The 16,067-nt window shown below is 54.3% G+C and overlaps 4 protein-coding genes across 4 annotated transcripts; 1 reads left to right on the forward strand and 3 right to left on the reverse strand.

The window, feature by feature from the left end:
• Positions 1-227: 227 nt before the first annotated feature.
• Positions 228-7,412, reverse strand: VTN00DRAFT_2624 (uncharacterized protein; the record flags this gene model as incomplete). Its single annotated transcript, XM_069428857.1, has 4 exons — positions 228-6,681; positions 6,743-6,837; positions 6,942-7,112; positions 7,245-7,412. 4 exons carry the CDS (start codon positions 7,410-7,412, stop codon positions 228-230), a joined length of 6,888 nt encoding a protein of 2,295 aa, XP_069283670.1.
• A 2,199-nt stretch (positions 7,413-9,611) lies between these two features.
• On the reverse strand, positions 9,612-11,404 carry VTN00DRAFT_2625 (uncharacterized protein; the record flags this gene model as incomplete). Its single annotated transcript, XM_069428858.1, has 2 exons — positions 9,612-11,090; positions 11,171-11,404. The coding sequence occupies 2 exons, from the start codon at positions 11,402-11,404 to the stop codon at positions 9,612-9,614; spliced, it is 1,713 nt and encodes a 570-aa protein (XP_069283671.1).
• An 896-nt stretch (positions 11,405-12,300) lies between these two features.
• VTN00DRAFT_2626 (uncharacterized protein) lies at positions 12,301-13,683 on the forward strand (the record flags this gene model as incomplete). Its single annotated transcript, XM_069428859.1, has 4 exons — positions 12,301-12,407; positions 12,505-12,929; positions 12,988-13,119; positions 13,181-13,683. 4 exons carry the CDS (start codon positions 12,301-12,303, stop codon positions 13,681-13,683), a joined length of 1,167 nt encoding a protein of 388 aa, XP_069283672.1.
• Positions 13,684-14,214: 531 nt separating this feature from the next.
• VTN00DRAFT_2627 (uncharacterized protein) lies at positions 14,215-14,912 on the reverse strand (the record flags this gene model as incomplete). The annotated part of the gene is made up of 2 exons (XM_069428860.1): positions 14,215-14,614; positions 14,722-14,912. The coding sequence occupies 2 exons, from the start codon at positions 14,910-14,912 to the stop codon at positions 14,215-14,217; spliced, it is 591 nt and encodes a 196-aa protein (XP_069283673.1).
• Positions 14,913-16,067: the final 1,155 nt, after the last annotated feature.

The raw sequence follows: 16,067 nt of genomic DNA on the forward strand, positions 1-16,067 counted from the left end.
AAAAGAAAATCGGAACTCATAGCACAAAACCTCGTGTGTTAAATATCAAGATGCAAAGAGACCCAAGTCCCAGGTAAGATAGAGACAAGTTTTCTAAGAACCCACTCGCTTGCCATGACAAATGACCCCACCACCGTATATGTGAAAACGTCATATAAAATAAGTAGAAAAGAGAAATGCGGACATCCCATGAACCTCTAGCTCAGGTGTCTATCCTAATGAATGAATTATGAAGAAGACAAGTACTTAAGGACGTTCTCCTTCTCCTCAACAGGGAGCATGCTCAGAACTTGCTGCACACCCCGCAGACCACCTTCCTTGTTGCCCATCAGCAGCTGCGCAACGTCGTACGCCACGCTGTCTGCCTTGAGCGACTCAATCTTCGCAGAGACCATCTTCTTGTTCTCCTCGTACCACGTGGCCACCTTGCGGTCGTTCTTCTCGAATTCAGTGTCAAGGAATCCAGTCCAGGAGCGCAGAGTGCGAAGGTGGGTTTCGCGAGCTGACACAGGGCTGGTGTGAGTGGTGGCGGCAGAACCATCAGATGGCAGAGCACCGCTGCCGTTGGTGGGAGGTGGCACCGGCGCTGCCGCTGCCATGCGCTTGAGGATGAGTTCCTCACTAAGGCGGCGGCGAAGACGCCAGTAGAAGAAGCGTCTCGCCTCCTTCCAGCGGAGAGGTTGACGGATGGTGCCCTTGGCTTCCATACGGCCGGCACGGTCGTGGAGATCAGCGAACTGCAGGGCAATCTGCAGGTACACTGGGAGAAGCTGTTCTTCACGAGCGGCCATCTTGCTTTTGATCTCCGAGAGCTGTTCCTTGCTGAGAGACTGGTCCTCGAGAGAGCGGCGCAGCTCGCCGTAAGTCGGGTCCAGACGAGCCATGGTGTCAAGCTGCTTGTCACGGCGGTACTTGATGTTGACAATACCCTCAGGTTCAAGGACACCACCGCGAGCGTCCTCGTCTGCGTACATCTCCATCTGGTCAGGGTTGATCGTAGGATCGACGACAACCCACGAACCACCACGCAGTTCACCAAATGGCGGGATGTAGATGAAGACAGGCTGTTCGTACTTGACCAAGGCGTCTACGATGTACGAACCGTACTTGAGGACTTCGTTGTACATGTCACGCTGACCGCCAGAGAAACCTCTCCAGTTGGCAAGGATCATAACTGGAAGCTGCTCACCATTGTTGAAGTCCCGAAGGGCTTGGGCGGTCTTGAAAGCGGAGTTGGGGTACCACACTCCACCGGCCTCGGTTGCAATCATCTCCATCGAATCGGGGTTTGCAGGATCAGCTGGAGTAACGTTTTCAACGGAACGAGTCTCAACAGCAATGACACCCATAGGAATGCCACCGAGTCTGGCACGGCCAACGACGACGGTCCTAGCCCATCCGCCAAGAGCTTCTTCAAAGGAGTCCTTGTCGAACAGACCAGGAAGGAAGCCTTCCTCGTCCTCCTTACCAGCGATGAGCCACCTCACATCGTACGTCTGCTTCGCGGGAGGGTAGTAGCCAATGTCTCGGTCCCAAGTGTCGGACCAAGGCCGGATAGGAACAGGAGCGTCCTTCTTGTCCGGGACAAACGACAGCCACTCAACAATCTTCTGGACACCCTCAAAGTCATCGTTGGCAGTCATGTGAGAAACACCGTTCCTGTACATGATCTGGGTACCACCAAGCTGAAGGTTGGAGGTGTAGACTTCCCTACCAAGCAGCTTGTTGATTGCCGGTGCACCAGTCAGGATGATTGGCTGACCCTCGACTTGGATCGCTCTCTGTCCCAGACGGACAAGATAGGCACCGATACCGACGGAGCGGCATGTAACCAAAGTGATGGTGAAGATGTCCTCGTAGGCCCTCGAAGTGGCACCGGCAATGAGACCAGATCCCTTCAAACACTCGACACCCAGTCCATCCTTGGCACCGATGATGGTTACAATCTTGTGTCTCTCCTCACCGTCTTCGTTGATCGGCTCCGTAATGACGGTCTTGTTCTTGCTGGCGTCGAACTTCTCCTTGACCTCTGGAGTCAAGTAGAGGTACTTGAAACCAGCTTCGGGCTTCTCAGGATCATTCCACGCGACGGAGAAGTAAGGAATCAGCTCTTCAGCCATGCCAATACGGGCACCGGAGTTGGCAGAAAGGTAAATACGTGGAATTCCCAGCTTCCTTGCGAGTTCAGTACACTTGTTGAAGAACCTGTCCTCAGCCGGGCCGAAAGAACCAATCTGGTACGTGATGTCGTTGGCGACGATGATGAACCGTCTACCGCGGGGGTACTCAGGGGTGCGAGCGGTGACGATCCAACCGACCATTCCGTGAGTGTTCGTACCAGCTTCACGAGAGACTTCGACCAGGTTGTCCCTGTCATCCAGGACAAGTTCGCTGTAGTCGATGCACTCGCCCACTGGGGGTCGCTTGTCGGCCAGAGACGGGATCTTGGCAATGGCCTTTGTCCAGCTGTTCTGGAAAGCCTGTCTGAACAGCTCGGGGAAGTCATATACGTACTGCGTGCCCATAAGGTGAGCCTTGTAACGCTTGGGCTGGAGCCACTCCTTCGTCGGGTATGGAGTGGACACTGGACGCAAGTGCATAGACCCAATCTTGTTGGTGCCGCCAATGCTCTGGAAGATCCATTCGCCCTTCTCTGACTTTCTCTCAATGTAGAGCTCGACTTGGATGATGTATCCATAGGTGTTGGTGATGATGACACGGAGCGGGTAAGGCATTCCAGTCGTCTGGTCGGTGCAAAGGATGCGGATCTCTGCACCGGTGACACGAAGTCGCCAGAGACGGCGGCCAAATCGGTCCAGGAAGCCCGCAAGTGCCTCCTCGACATCCTTGGGCTGCAGAGAGAAGACAGGCGAGAAGTTGATGAAGATGTGGTTCAGGTCGGAGTTGTTGTTGCCAATAATCTCCAAAGCATCGAGAATGTCATTCATCAGCCTGTCGGCCTCAGAAATGAGATATTCGGCCGTTGGAATATCATCGCGCAGGCGGCCAGGACGCACGACAGCACGCGTGAAGTAGCGCTTATCGACAGCCTTGTCGTTTTCGGGGCCCTTGCCGATCGCTTCATACACGTGGATATTCCTGTTCTCAGTGAACACTGGCTTGATCTTGAACTTGGAGAGTCGACCCAGCTCAAGCTGGAAAGCCAAGGCAGGCTCACTGTGGCGGATACTTTCATCCTCCTGGTACGAGGGTCCTCTGAAGGTGAAGTATCCGGGGTAGGTACCGTCCTTGTGGCCGCAGATAAAAGTCACTCTGCGGATGCGGCGAGCGAGGAACTCGTCCTTGTGTTCCGCGATCAGGTTGTTGATTTGAGCAACGATCTGGGTGTCGTCAAGGTCTTCAACATCACGGATAGCGACGTTGAGGACTCCGGTAAGCTCATTTTCACTCTCAATCCGCGGTGCTGGCCTGCGCTTGCCACCGAGATCAGCCAAAAGACCGGGTTCACTGCCCTTCTTCGCCTTGGAACCCGCACGAGGGAACACCTCCAGAGCCTTGGACAGGCACTCTTCGGCATCCTCCAGATATTGCACTGGAATAATGACACCTTTCCTCGTTGGCTCGTTGGAGCCATCGTTCACCAGATAGGACATGTCGCTGATGGAGCTGATCTTCTTGAATGGGTTGCTCTCGACCGTCGGGGTACTTGGCGTCGATGGGTGGGAGGCGGAGGCTGACAGGCCGAACTCAGGGCCGACCTTGCCCAAGATGAAGTCCCAAGAGACGAAGGGAGGTTCGCCATCATTATGGTATTCCACACCCTTCAACGTGTAAGCCCTGTAAGCCCGGCGGACATACACTTCAAGAGCGGCCAAAGCGACCCACGGGTCTTGGTGGCAGAAGAACATTGGGAGTACGTCGAACACAGTGTACTTCGAATCGACCACCTCCTTGAGGACGTTGAAATCCGGCTCGCGGTGATCCCATCCAGTCTCACCGTACCTCGACTCCACGACCGAGGAGCGCAGGATAAGCTCCATCTGCGAAACCCTCTCCTCCAAAGAGGGAAGAGCGCACTGGATGAGAACTTCTCGTGCCTTGAGAGCAACCTTGGAAGCGGCTCGCGACTCGAGTTCGGCCAGCTTTCTCAGGATTGGCTTGAAGTGCTTGCCAACATTGCCAACGTTGGGCTGGTTCGGGCGGTACATGTCGAGGATAGCAAGGATGAGGTTGTTCTTGGAGCCAACCTTGCTGTGAGACAGGACGGTGTGGACCACTTTGAGCATGTCATCCTTGTGCTCATCACGAAGCTTCAGAATAGCGTCTTCATCCCGGATGTTGCGTCCAGTAAAAAGACTCTCAACCTGCCAATACTGCTCCATAAGACCAATGAACACATCAAACTCGTGAGTCTTCAGGCCGTCCATGTATCTGTTGATAACATGCACGAGAGGAAGAAGCGTGGTCTTGAGCAGCTCAGCGTCGGCAGGGTTAACGTTCTCCTCGATAAATTTCGAAATAGTCTTCTGGAGCTGCTTAGCAGGGAATTCGCTCTTCCTTGCCCTCGCCCGTTCAACGACTTGCGTAAGCTGGGCATCCAATTTTTGAGGTATCCGGGAGTGCAAAGCAGAGAACTGGGCGTTCCACTCTCCGTAGGGAAGCTCAGGGTCACGCAGGACCTCGACCAATTCCTTCAGAGTCGCACCCATAATCACCTGGTTGTCGAAACCCTTGAGAATGTTCTCCAGGATGCTGTGGAGCAGTACGAATCTCTGCGGTGGCTTGTTACCAACGACCTGAGGAGGTCCCAGATCAGGGAGCTGTCCCGTGAACGGCTGGGCGTGCTTCACACGAGAGGGGTCATCCAAAGCAAGGATTCCAAGAATGTCACCTGCTTCCAGGGTAGCACCAGGCTGCTTGATGAGCTGCACAATACCGTCCTCCTGAGCGATCAGAGGCATATACATCTTCATGACCTCAACTTCGGCGAAAGGCTGGCCAGCCTTGACATGCTCTCCGTTCTCGACAGTGAACTTGACAAGCTTTCCTGGGCTAGGAGTTCGGAGTTGAGTAGGGTCATTCTCCTGCTCGAGCAGGCAAGTCTTGCCGTCAACGCTCAGACGGGTAGCAGCAGCTTCTTCCTTCCAGTACACGTTGTGGCTTCGTCCATTCAGCAGAACGAGCAATCCACCGTCTGCCAGAGCGCGAACACCAACGGAACACTTCGACCCGTTGATGAAGAGGTGGTAGCTGTCAAAACCGGCTCTGGTTGCCGTGAACTTGTATCTCAATCCTTCGTAGATGAAGTCCACCGGGAAGACGGTTTTCAGGACCTCCTTCGAGGGAACTTGACCCTTTTCCAGTCCCTTGCGGTATTCTGCGATACACTCCTCACTCGCCTGGTGGGCTTTGGTAACTGCACCACAAACAACCGCAATCATCGGGTCCGGCCGCTCCGCGGTAAGCTTGTTGGAGATCAATTGGTCGAGCCATCCGGTCGTGATCGTGTTCTCTTCGAAGGCTGGCGTCTCAAGCAACTTGATCAGGTATTCGACGGTCGTTCTGAAGTCACCACGGATGCTCAATTCCTTCAGCGCGACAACCATGTGCTTTCTAGAGGCCGATCGGTTCTCGCCATAGGCAAAGATGTGACCGAACTGGCTGTCCGAGAAGCTGTGAATTCCACCGGCCGTACCAACAGAGAAATAACCCCAGACGTTGGAGGAACTTCGGAAGTTCAGTTCGTGCATGGTACCACTGGATGGCTTGAAGCCTTCACCAGGGTCCTCCGAGGTGATACGGCAAGCAGTGGTGTGGCCCTTCGGCTGTGGACGGCGCTGGACCTTGTAGCTCTCTTCATTGGAGAAGTCAAAGTCGATCTCCGAGGACGTGTTGGGGTCTACACCGTACAGCAGACGGATGTCGCGGATACGATGCAATGGGATACCCATGGCAATCTGAAGCTGAGCTGCCGGTAGGTTGACACCAGAGACCATCTCCGTGGTGGGATGTTCGACCTGCAGACGAGGGTTCAATTCCAGGAAATAGAACTTATCGTCCGCATGAGAGTATAGATACTCGACAGTCCCCGCAGAAACATAGCCCACCAGCTTTCCGAGACTGACTGCAGCACGTTCCATTGCCTGGAAAGTGCTCGGTTTTGCAATTGTCACGGGAGCTTCTTCGATAATCTTCTGGTGCCGACGCTGAACCGAGCAATCTCTTCCGAAAAGAGAGATGTTGTTTCCGTACTGGTCGGCAAGCAGCTGTACCTCGAGATGTCTCGCGTCACCAGCAAGCTTCATGATGAAGATTGGCGACCCGGGAATCTCGCTTGCCGCAGCGTTGTACATGTTGATGAAATCTTCTTCCTTCTCAACCTTTCGGATACCCTTACCACCACCACCTTCTGAGGCCTTGATCATGACGGGGAATCCGATCTCCCGCGCCTTCTCAAGGCCCTCTTCAGGGGAATGGGTGCATCCCTTGTCGTACACATGATCTTCCACGGTGACGATGCCGTTCTCGTCAATTGTTACCTGGTCGACACCTGATCCAGACCACGGTATGCAGGGCACTCCAGCGTGCTGCGCAACAATTGTCGAGGAGATCTTGTCACCCAGAGAGCGCATTGCAGAGCCTGGCGGCCCAATGAAGAGGATCTTCTTCGGGGAGGCAGCAAGCGCTTCCGGCAGCCGGGGGTTCTCTGAAGCATGTCCCCTGTCGGTTGGGTCAGAACATGCATAATTGCTGTCTCCGTCGGGGGGCTTATGCAGCTTACCATCCAGCCCAGACCGCGTGGACATCCATTCTCTCCGCGATATCTACAATCAGTTCGACGTTGGCATAGTTGTTGTTATTCGTGCCACCTGGGACCTGCGAAAGCTCCGTTAGCATGTCCAGAATAGGGGAGGATCCTCTCGTCTCAGCGATGGTGCGTAGACATCCTGCCTCCAGATACAGTGTGAAATTGATCATACCTCAACGTATTGATCCGCCATGCGAATGTAATCGGCGTTTGCTTGCAGATCTTCCGGCGTAGCCATGACCGTGAACTGGATGGCACGCTCGTTGCCAAAGGTCTCGTAGGCCCATTTTCGTACGGAACGGATCTCCTTCACTGCGGCAATACCGTTGTTGGCGATAAGCACCTAGAAAGCAGGTAACATACAGATTAGTACTAGTTGTGCCAAGCGCCAATCATCCCACTTGTGCACTGATCTCCCCCGCTAAGGGAAATTGATCTATCAGATAGATCGAGATGGTCTGTGCCAACAACTCACCGAAGTAATGACGGAGTGACCGTCGCTCTTCGCTACGAAGTCCTTCACACTGCTGGGCGGGGCCACGCCCAGGTGGTTTCCACCGATGAAGTGTGAAGGCAGGTTGTGCTTCGCAGCGAAGGAGCTGCCGTGGCCGTTTGTTTCAGTGGTTCCGTTCGTGACACCCATTGTTGCAGCCAGTCAATCACTTCCCATGCAAGAATTATTATACAGATGGCGCCGGAATCGGTTTGAGGGGAGGTCAAGAGGACACCCGGTGAGGACGGTGGTGTAAGAAGCGATATCACGGAGGGAGAAAAAAAGGGGCGCGGAGGTAACCTGAGTATCCTGGAGCCTCAAGACGCCGCAATTATGCACATAGAGCGGAATTAAAGGCGTAGAAACGTTCCTTTCATAAAGTCGGAGGGGGGGTGGGAGGACTTGGGCAGCCGCGGCTGGCTGGAGGTGGGCAAAGAATGAGGAGGATAGAAGAGCTGAGAGAGAGAGACGGGGGGGAGGATAGGCGGTATGTAGAGGAAGATTCGTGAACGGGTAGGGCGAGGAAGCCGCTACTGAGCCAACCTCAGCTGGGTAGGACAGGAACCGGGGAAGGAGGATGAAGTGTGCAAAGTAAGCAGGAGTGGTCGGTCAGCCCGCTGATTATTATCGTTGGCGTGTCGAGTGCTTGGTTAAAAAAGGACGTCGGGCCGTCTCTCGCCGTGCCCCAAACAGCCCAAAGATCCTTCTCGGCGCGGACCTTTTCTGCAGCAGCTTTCCCCAACTTCAGAGCTTGTTGGGCCCATGACGTCTGGTTTAGGGCTGCACGGCTTCCCACCAGTTTTTGGGGCCCATAATAATCAATGTGCGCGAGGGATCTGCCCTTGCCAGCACATACATCGGACTACTACACACAGGACATGTGCTGTACGGTACGGTACGGTATACTCGGGCAGTTATTGACAACGATAGATGAACCCGGACTCCAGGCACTTTTCCCCTGATATACGAAAACAGCCCATCTCGAGAACCCGTGAGTCTTGTTGGCAGCAGGTGCCGTTGAGCTCCAGCTTCCGTGGACCTGGACGAATGCGAAGGCGGGCTGTTGGCTCTTGGAGGGGCCAACACGCGCAGACACACCGTGCGTGATCTCCGCTAAACCCGAAGCGACGGCGTTGGCCCAAGCCGAGCCCGTGCGGGCAATCAGAAAGCCCGAAAGCCCGGGCGACGCTGGAAGGCGTTGGGCCCTACTAAGGATCGCCCCTTGCTGGGGCGCCAGCCGCGCGCGCCTTCGATCTCGGCCCTCTCTCAGGCACCCGCGCCCTCGATGAAGCGATAACCGTGGTCCCGTCTTCGGGCGGAAGGATGATAGCGGTCCTGGACGCCATGCCCTACACCGTACGGGGTACGACCTAAGTACCATCATCGTCATGACGCGCATGTGCACGGTTACCTGGGATGGTATAAAGGTCCTGACAACCTTTCATAGACATCGACGTCCACGGATCCCTCTGCGGACAGTTCCGGATGGGCTCACACTGAAGGATCGCATCCGGACATACCTGCTACGAGAAGAGCTGAGAGCTGAGGTCAGGTCAGCGTTATGGCTTGCTTCGAGTGCGTAGAGAGAGAGAGAGAGAGAGAGAGTCTTTTCGACGGTTTGTCTAAATATAGGTCGTCTCGTCACTCGGAGTCCGAACAGCGTAGCTGCTCGCATGTTGGAGAGAGCACTGTCACATGTATGGCTGATGTCACCCTGCGCCAGGCGCGGGGTCTGCAAAGTTCCAAGCTCAAGAGATTTGCAGTACTACAGTAGTACGAAGTATATCGGACACTTCAAGCTAACCCTTGTGAACTCGCGTGGGGGTTTACAACACTATACGGCACGCTTTCGGAGAAGACATCATCTGAAAGCAACTATAGATTCGAGTCTGCCCAGGTGGGTATTATCTAACACCTAAAACGGAAAGTCACAAAAGAAAAAGCTTGAACCTCGAACATCTCGCTGGGATACAGCCTGGACGTCGCAGGGTCCCTGCTCCCCCGGAGGAAGGCGGGATCCATCTGCTGACAGGGAAGAACATGTTACCTCCTCCCCTTTCACCTGATCAAGAGTATACTACTCATGATATTATCTGCAAGAAATGAAGACGCGCCGAGTCCATGGTCAATGGGAACCCAAAACCCCGATAAGACGGACCCTGAAAAAAAGTTCCTGCGGCGCATGCCGATGCACACACACTGCACCTTGCCAAAAAGCAACAAAGGAAAAACTCAAAAACGCGTGGAAAAGAAAGTAAAAACCCATATATGCCAGCCGTAAACTTCATAAGAAACCATGAAACTCATTCTTCGAAGGGAACTGAATGGGATTTGGAACTTCTGCAAAACCTAGTATGTCTCGCCCAGATCACCATATGTGTTGCTACGTTCTGAGCGTCCAGTGTGTCTGGAGCGTCCCATGTCGCTGTCCCTCCGATCCAGCCCCGCGTTGATCTTCCGGGGAGTACGAACGGTCGAGAAATTAGCACTGGGTCGCTTCTTGAGACCACCAGGCGTGGGAATGGCTGACCTAGAGCCGGGACTTTCCCTGCTAAAGGTACCTCTGCGGATCGTGGGTGTAGTAATTGGAAGAGTAACATCGCCATTTTCGTGGATATGTGCCATGCTGGCAGAGTAGTTGTTGCCGGGCGCTCCATAGTTACTCATAGATGACCTGGGTCTGTCGCTCGTTGAATTGGTCGAGTAGTGCGAAATCGGTGTCCGAGTTCGACTCTCAGGACGAGGCGCCGGGAGGCCGCTAGCATACGTGCTGTAGCTCAGCGAGCTGCGGCTGGAATAGCTAGTACGACTGCTTGGACGGCTATCGCCATGGCCGATAGAGTTTCGTCCGATATAGGAAGGAGTCAGGTCGCCATCACGAGTGGACGAGCTGAGGCTACTGCCGCTCGTCCGCTTCCTGGTGGTTCTGACAGTAACGGTATGAGGAATAGTACTCTGGCTCATTGCTGACCCAGTACGTGGAGATGCCCGGGAAGGAGGAGTGTCCATAGGCGCAGGAAGCCTGGACTTTGCGGACTGCACTCTCTCCTCAAGTTTTTGCATCTTCCCGATAAGGCCACGGATTTGGTAGAGCGATCCAGATTTGGGAATGCCTGAAGAGTATCCGGATGCACTGAGCCGGGAAACACTGGCGTGAGAACTGATCGAAGGGGAACGACCGTTGCTGGTAATGGAAGTTGCCCTAGTGTGCCGCCGAACCTGTGAGCCGTACCCGGGCCGAGAAGTACCGTTCAAGTCTGTTATTGACACCCTCGGTCGCGAATGGTCGGCACCAAGCTTGCGATATGACTCCGGCGGAGAAGGAGGAGTAACAGACGTGACGGACGAGACCGACTTCGCCGGAGGAGTTGCAACAGTAGGAGAGGAGGCCGTAGTCACAGGTGAATGCTCTGGCACGTCGGGCGTGTGCATACGGGTAGGGTCCAAGGGAGCTGGCCTGCGGCGTCTGCCTGCCTGATATTCCGCTCTTCTGAGTTTCTCCTGGACGATATCGGTCTCAATCTTCAGATCCGATAGTTCGTCACGCAGACGCTGGGCCTCGATACGCAGAGCTTCCCGTTCCTGCTCTCCATTCCTGATTTCTTCCTCCAGCAATACCCCTCTCTCGATGGCCACGTTATACTTGGATTCCAGATCCTCCAGAGATGACGTCGTGTTCCGGGCTTGGCGCTCGTAGTCGTCATTCGCAACTTCGATATCCCGCAGCCTCATCTGTAGGGCCCGGTTTGCTTCCCGTAGACTGGTAATTTCCTTCTGCAGAGTACTCTGAACCGAGTTGGCCTCAGACTTGGCCTGCTTGTATTTGGTCTGCCCAGAGGTTTAGCAGCGTTTTCCATGTCGGACCACGCCAGACTCGGGGTCATGACGGGCATCTACGGAATACTGACCTTCCACTCCTCAACCTCGTATCGGAGACTCTCGACTTTCTCCTTCAACTGCCGCTCCCGCTTCTCGGAAGCCTCGATATCCTTCTCCAGCTCGGCCTCTAGCTCACGGCTGGAGGCCTGGAAGTCGGCCAGCTCGAGCTCCAGCTGCTCGTACTGGGACTTGTAGTACGCGAGCTCATCTTGCATGGAGTTCGCGGAGTTTGGTGGGGAGTTATGTTCATCGGCCGCAGGCATAGTTGGCAAGCTGGAGGGGGAACAGTCTCAGGCAGGAAGGAGGGCTGAGGGAGATAACGGAGTCGCGAGCAGATGGCCGCAGATAGCGGACAGATGAGGATGGAAAACTGCTGTCGTGGAGGTGAAGGCGAAGGCGCCCTCTTCTGAGCCCGTCGACGGCTACGTGGGAGCGCCGTGATAACCAGAGGTGAAGGCTCCGTGTCGCAGTGGGATGCGACAGCAGGAAGCGCAGAGCAGGGAGGGAGAGCAGGACGCCGTGGGACTTACCTATCGAGAGACCACCCCTCAGCGAGGGGCTGCCGCGTCGTCGATGTCGGAAGGAGATGGACGACGGGATGTTGGCATCCCATACCACGGCCCACGAGTCGACGTCGACAGCATCGGTGAGATGGGGTTGTTGATGTTCCAGGTTCGGTCGTCAGGGGCCCAGGCGGCCTGGCCGAACACGGTTTAGCGCGGGCCGCGCACCTCCGCCTCACATCGCCTCCTGCTGTCGCCCTAGAGCTGGTGATCTCGTCGTGCGTCTCCGTATCCCGATCAGGCGTCTCAGGGCCTCGAGACTCTGGCTTCTGGCCTTCTGGTAAGTAGAGCTGCTCTCCTGCGTTGCTGCATCCCTCACCACGCTGTCCCGGCGCTGGTCCTCGCCTTGATACGAGTCCCCTCCGGGCCTCGACCTCTGCTCCACAGTGCCTCCAGGCACCTGTGCCTGATTATGTCCACGCACGATGCTTCCATCTGGCTCGTTTCGTGGCTGCTGCTGCCACGCACTCGAGCTCTCTCATCACGATACGCGTTTCGTTCTCTGTGCAGACATCTACTGCTGATGTGAAGACGATGGTGCTGACGCTCCGTGGAGAGCTTGCGCTTTCCGTGGGAAATCTGCCAGTTCCGCCGCCATGGCCGACTCTGCAGACCTGAATCTCGATGCGCCGAGCGACCTGCAAGATATTCCTGATGCGGCCATGGAGCTGATCCCGCCGCCGGAAGGAACCTTCCCTGACAAGTGTGTCTGTCCTCTTTGCGCCACCCTCCGCCCTCGAGATCATGTTTACGGTTCCAGCACAAGGCAAGACGCGTGCTAACTGCTCTGACATGTGAAGGGCGTCGCTCCTCTCCTCAGTCCAAGCGCATGGCAAAGCCCATGGATATAACATCGTCGTCAAGTCGTCGAGCACCCCGACGGAAAAGAAGCCCGGGCGGACCGCGAAGATATGGCTGCGATGCGACCGTGGCGGCCAGTACCGCCCGAGGAACGGCCTCACGGAGGAGACAAGGAAGCGGAAGAGGACGTCCCGTCTGATGGACTGCCCGTTCATGCTGGTCGCAGCGGGAACCCCGGGGATTTGGACCTTGACCGTCCTGAACCCGACGCATAATCACGGACCAGTCCTCGACCGGCCTCGCCATGTCCCCCACCATAAGGTCAAGAAGGGCCAGATCACGGCAGTGCCATATGATTGGCCGCACGATGCTACGATGACCCCGTTTACCACAGCGCTTGTTATTATCGATATGCAGAAGGATTGTACGTCTATACCCCATGCTGTCGTGTCTGCTGGGATCACCTGCTGACCCGAGTTCAGTCTGCGCACCGGGTGGATACATGGAATACCAGGGCTATGACATCTCTGCCAACCAGGCACTTATCCCGAAGCTGCAGCGTCTACTTCATGCATTCCGTGCTGCTGGATTTCCGGTCTACCATACGCGTGAAGGTAAACAATGGCTTGAAACAGTATCAGTAATGTGAGATATATCGATGCTGATGTTCCCTAGGCCATCGACCTGATCTCTCGACACTCTCTAGCAGAGAAGCCTACCGTTCCCGTAACAACGCTTCTGGGCTTGGAATTGGCTCTCCAGGTCCTTTGGGACGGCTCCTCATCCGCGGAGAGGTCGGCCATGATACGGTCGATGAACTGTATCCTATTCCAGGAGAGCCAGTTATCGACAAACCCGGCCGTGGTGCCTTCGCGCACACTGACTTTGAGCTCCTCCTTCGCAACAAGGGCATCAAGAACCTTGTTCTTGCGGGTGTGACCACCGATGTCTGCGTCTTTACCACGATGAGAGAAGCCAACGACAGAGGCTTCGACTGCGTCCTCCTGGAGGATGGCACCGCCGCCAGTGATCCGTCTCTGCATGTAGGCACCATCGAGTCGATCAAGGCGGAGGGTGGTATCTTCGGTGCCGTCGCAAAATTAGACGACGTTGTGCAGGCGGTCGAGAACTTCAAGAACGTGACTGTGAAGAAGCTCGCGCCGCAGATGGCTGCTTGAGGAAGCTTTGCCCTCAACAGATCCAATTATCCGTTACTTCGGATAATAAGTCTGATGAATTCCTTTCTCGTCTGGCGTTACGGAGTTGAACAAGCGGGATATTTTCAGGTCAGCCTTTCTACGTTCTAACGCTGAATCTTTCTTTCATCTCCAGTTTTCTGTCTTTTCTTTTTCCCTATAATCCGGATTGGAGACCCGGATCCTTACTCTTCGCTTCATGCTGTCTAGAATATTACACTTCAGTACAAGAAATCTCACCAGTCTTCGGCAATTCAACTTTCTCTGACAAATTTGGAACATAGCAATGGTTGAGCTTTGAGCGGGTATCATATTAACAGATCTGAAATCCGATCTGCACTTCTATATCGCGTAGACAGAATACATAATAGGCACATGTATGCGAAGTTATAAAGAGGTTCCCCCTGAACGCCATGCATATAGACTTTTTCTAAGAAAAATCCGTTCCAGAGAGAGAATCCAATTCTACTCCCTTCCCCTTACCGAGAGAAAGAGAGAGAGAGAGAAACATATTCACAACCACTTCCTCCCCGCCGCCACAACCCGCGACCGAAACACGGGGCTCTTGATCTCCATCCCATGCCGATAAAACGGGCTCATGACCGTCTTGACGAAATTCTCATACACCTCGTTCATGAACTGCCGGATCGCCTCCTCCGTCTGCGGCGACGTCGGGTTCGCCGCGACCGAGGTGGACGAGGCGCGGGAGGAACCCCCACCCAGGGCGGAGGCCGAGAAGGTCGAGCCCATCATGGAGCCGCCGAGGGTGGAGGACGAGGAAGAACCGGAGGTGGAGGTGGCAATGGGGAGTTGGGGCGGTTGGTGCAGGAGGAGGAAGCGGACGCCGGAGCCGGTCAGGAAGGCGGAGATATAGGCTGACATGGGGGGGTAGGTGTCGATGTGTTTGAGGTACCTATTCACATCGTCATTTCGAGTTTTAGTTGATATTTTTCCAATGAAGAAACAAAAGGGCCCGTTTCTACGGGGTCACAAGGAGGAGAAGAAAGGATGATAACGTACATATTCCCATTCGTCCACTGCGCCTCCTCCACGATATCCAGACTGGAGTGGATGATGAACTGGTTCATGTACCGCGCAGAGTCCGGGAAGCGGAATCGCGCAATGCCATCCCCGCCGGCCTTGGACGTGCCGAAGGTGAGGCTGAAGAGGGGGACGTCGGTGGGCGAGAGGATCGTGAAGTAGTAGGACATGATGTTGAATTTGAATTGAAGTGGTGTCGGATGTAATGATTAGGAGCTAGCTGCCTTTGCGCATGTCAAGTTGCGCTCGGGCTTCGTCTTTGCGGAGCTCCATCCAGGTCGGGTTGCACGTGATGGGGCGATAAGCCCCGTATCGGACTTATTCCACGGCTGCATCTCCATCGTGCACGGTTGGTAGGTAGGTTGTAAACAGGTCAGAGTGGGATGTCTGACTTATGGCGGACTTTTATTCTAATAGTTACTTATATCCCTTCCCGAACCCGTTCGCAATTGTTTTGATGCACCCCCATCTCTCAGACATCGCACCTTATGCGGTGTCGAAAATATAAATCCAAGTTCGGACTTCTCTGACCCTGCAAAAACGACTAACGTTCACAAAACAAAGTATGGGACATCAGAGACACCTAGGCAATATCTCCGTATAAAAACACAGAATTTACCATCATATCCACATCATTGAAGATTGTTAAACAAAAGAGTGACCAAGCACTCCCAAAAGACAACGTTCAATCTTTCCTGACAAAACTTGATTAGGATCTGTCCATTATCGATCTTCTCCGGGACGGGTTCCTGCATAGACCAGACAGGTAAAGAAATGATTATTGGATGCAACTGGGCTAAGTACTGTCACAGGCAAACAGTCCTAACAATCGAGTTTTCAGACCGGAGGACCGAACCTCTCCTTAAATATGCATGTACAGTACTATCCCTCTCTACCAAAGGAAACAGTATCACCCTGCTTATTATAAATGCTGTGCCATGGGTATATCGATAAAGGCATGCAAGGATTCCTCTGTTGGGATGGTCCCCAACCTGTGGTGCGAAGCACATCTTGGGACCGGGCTCCAAAACAGACTATGAGATCAGACACACCATTCCCCCAACTCCTCGGATAAAACTTTATGGACTTGAATTAGACATCACCAGACTTCAAGTCCATGTTCTCAGACTTCTGAGCTTAGTGTTACTTCTCCACATTCATTTGAAAGCTTGGCGATCCAAGTCGCCTTCAAATTTCCAATTCCGACAACAGGTAGCTACCTCAGATTGAAATCAGATATGAACTTCAGAAACATAGTCCTAATCTCTTCCAATTATCTCCACAACCAATGGATATCGACGTTGGAGACCTTAGGTAAACTTCTT

The sequence above is a fragment of the Thermoascus crustaceus genome, assembly GCF_041956765.1.
Source record: "Thermoascus crustaceus strain CBS 181.67 unplaced genomic scaffold VTN00scaffold_10, whole genome shotgun sequence".
Taxonomy (NCBI): Eukaryota; Fungi; Ascomycota; class Eurotiomycetes; order Eurotiales; family Thermoascaceae; genus Thermoascus; species Thermoascus crustaceus.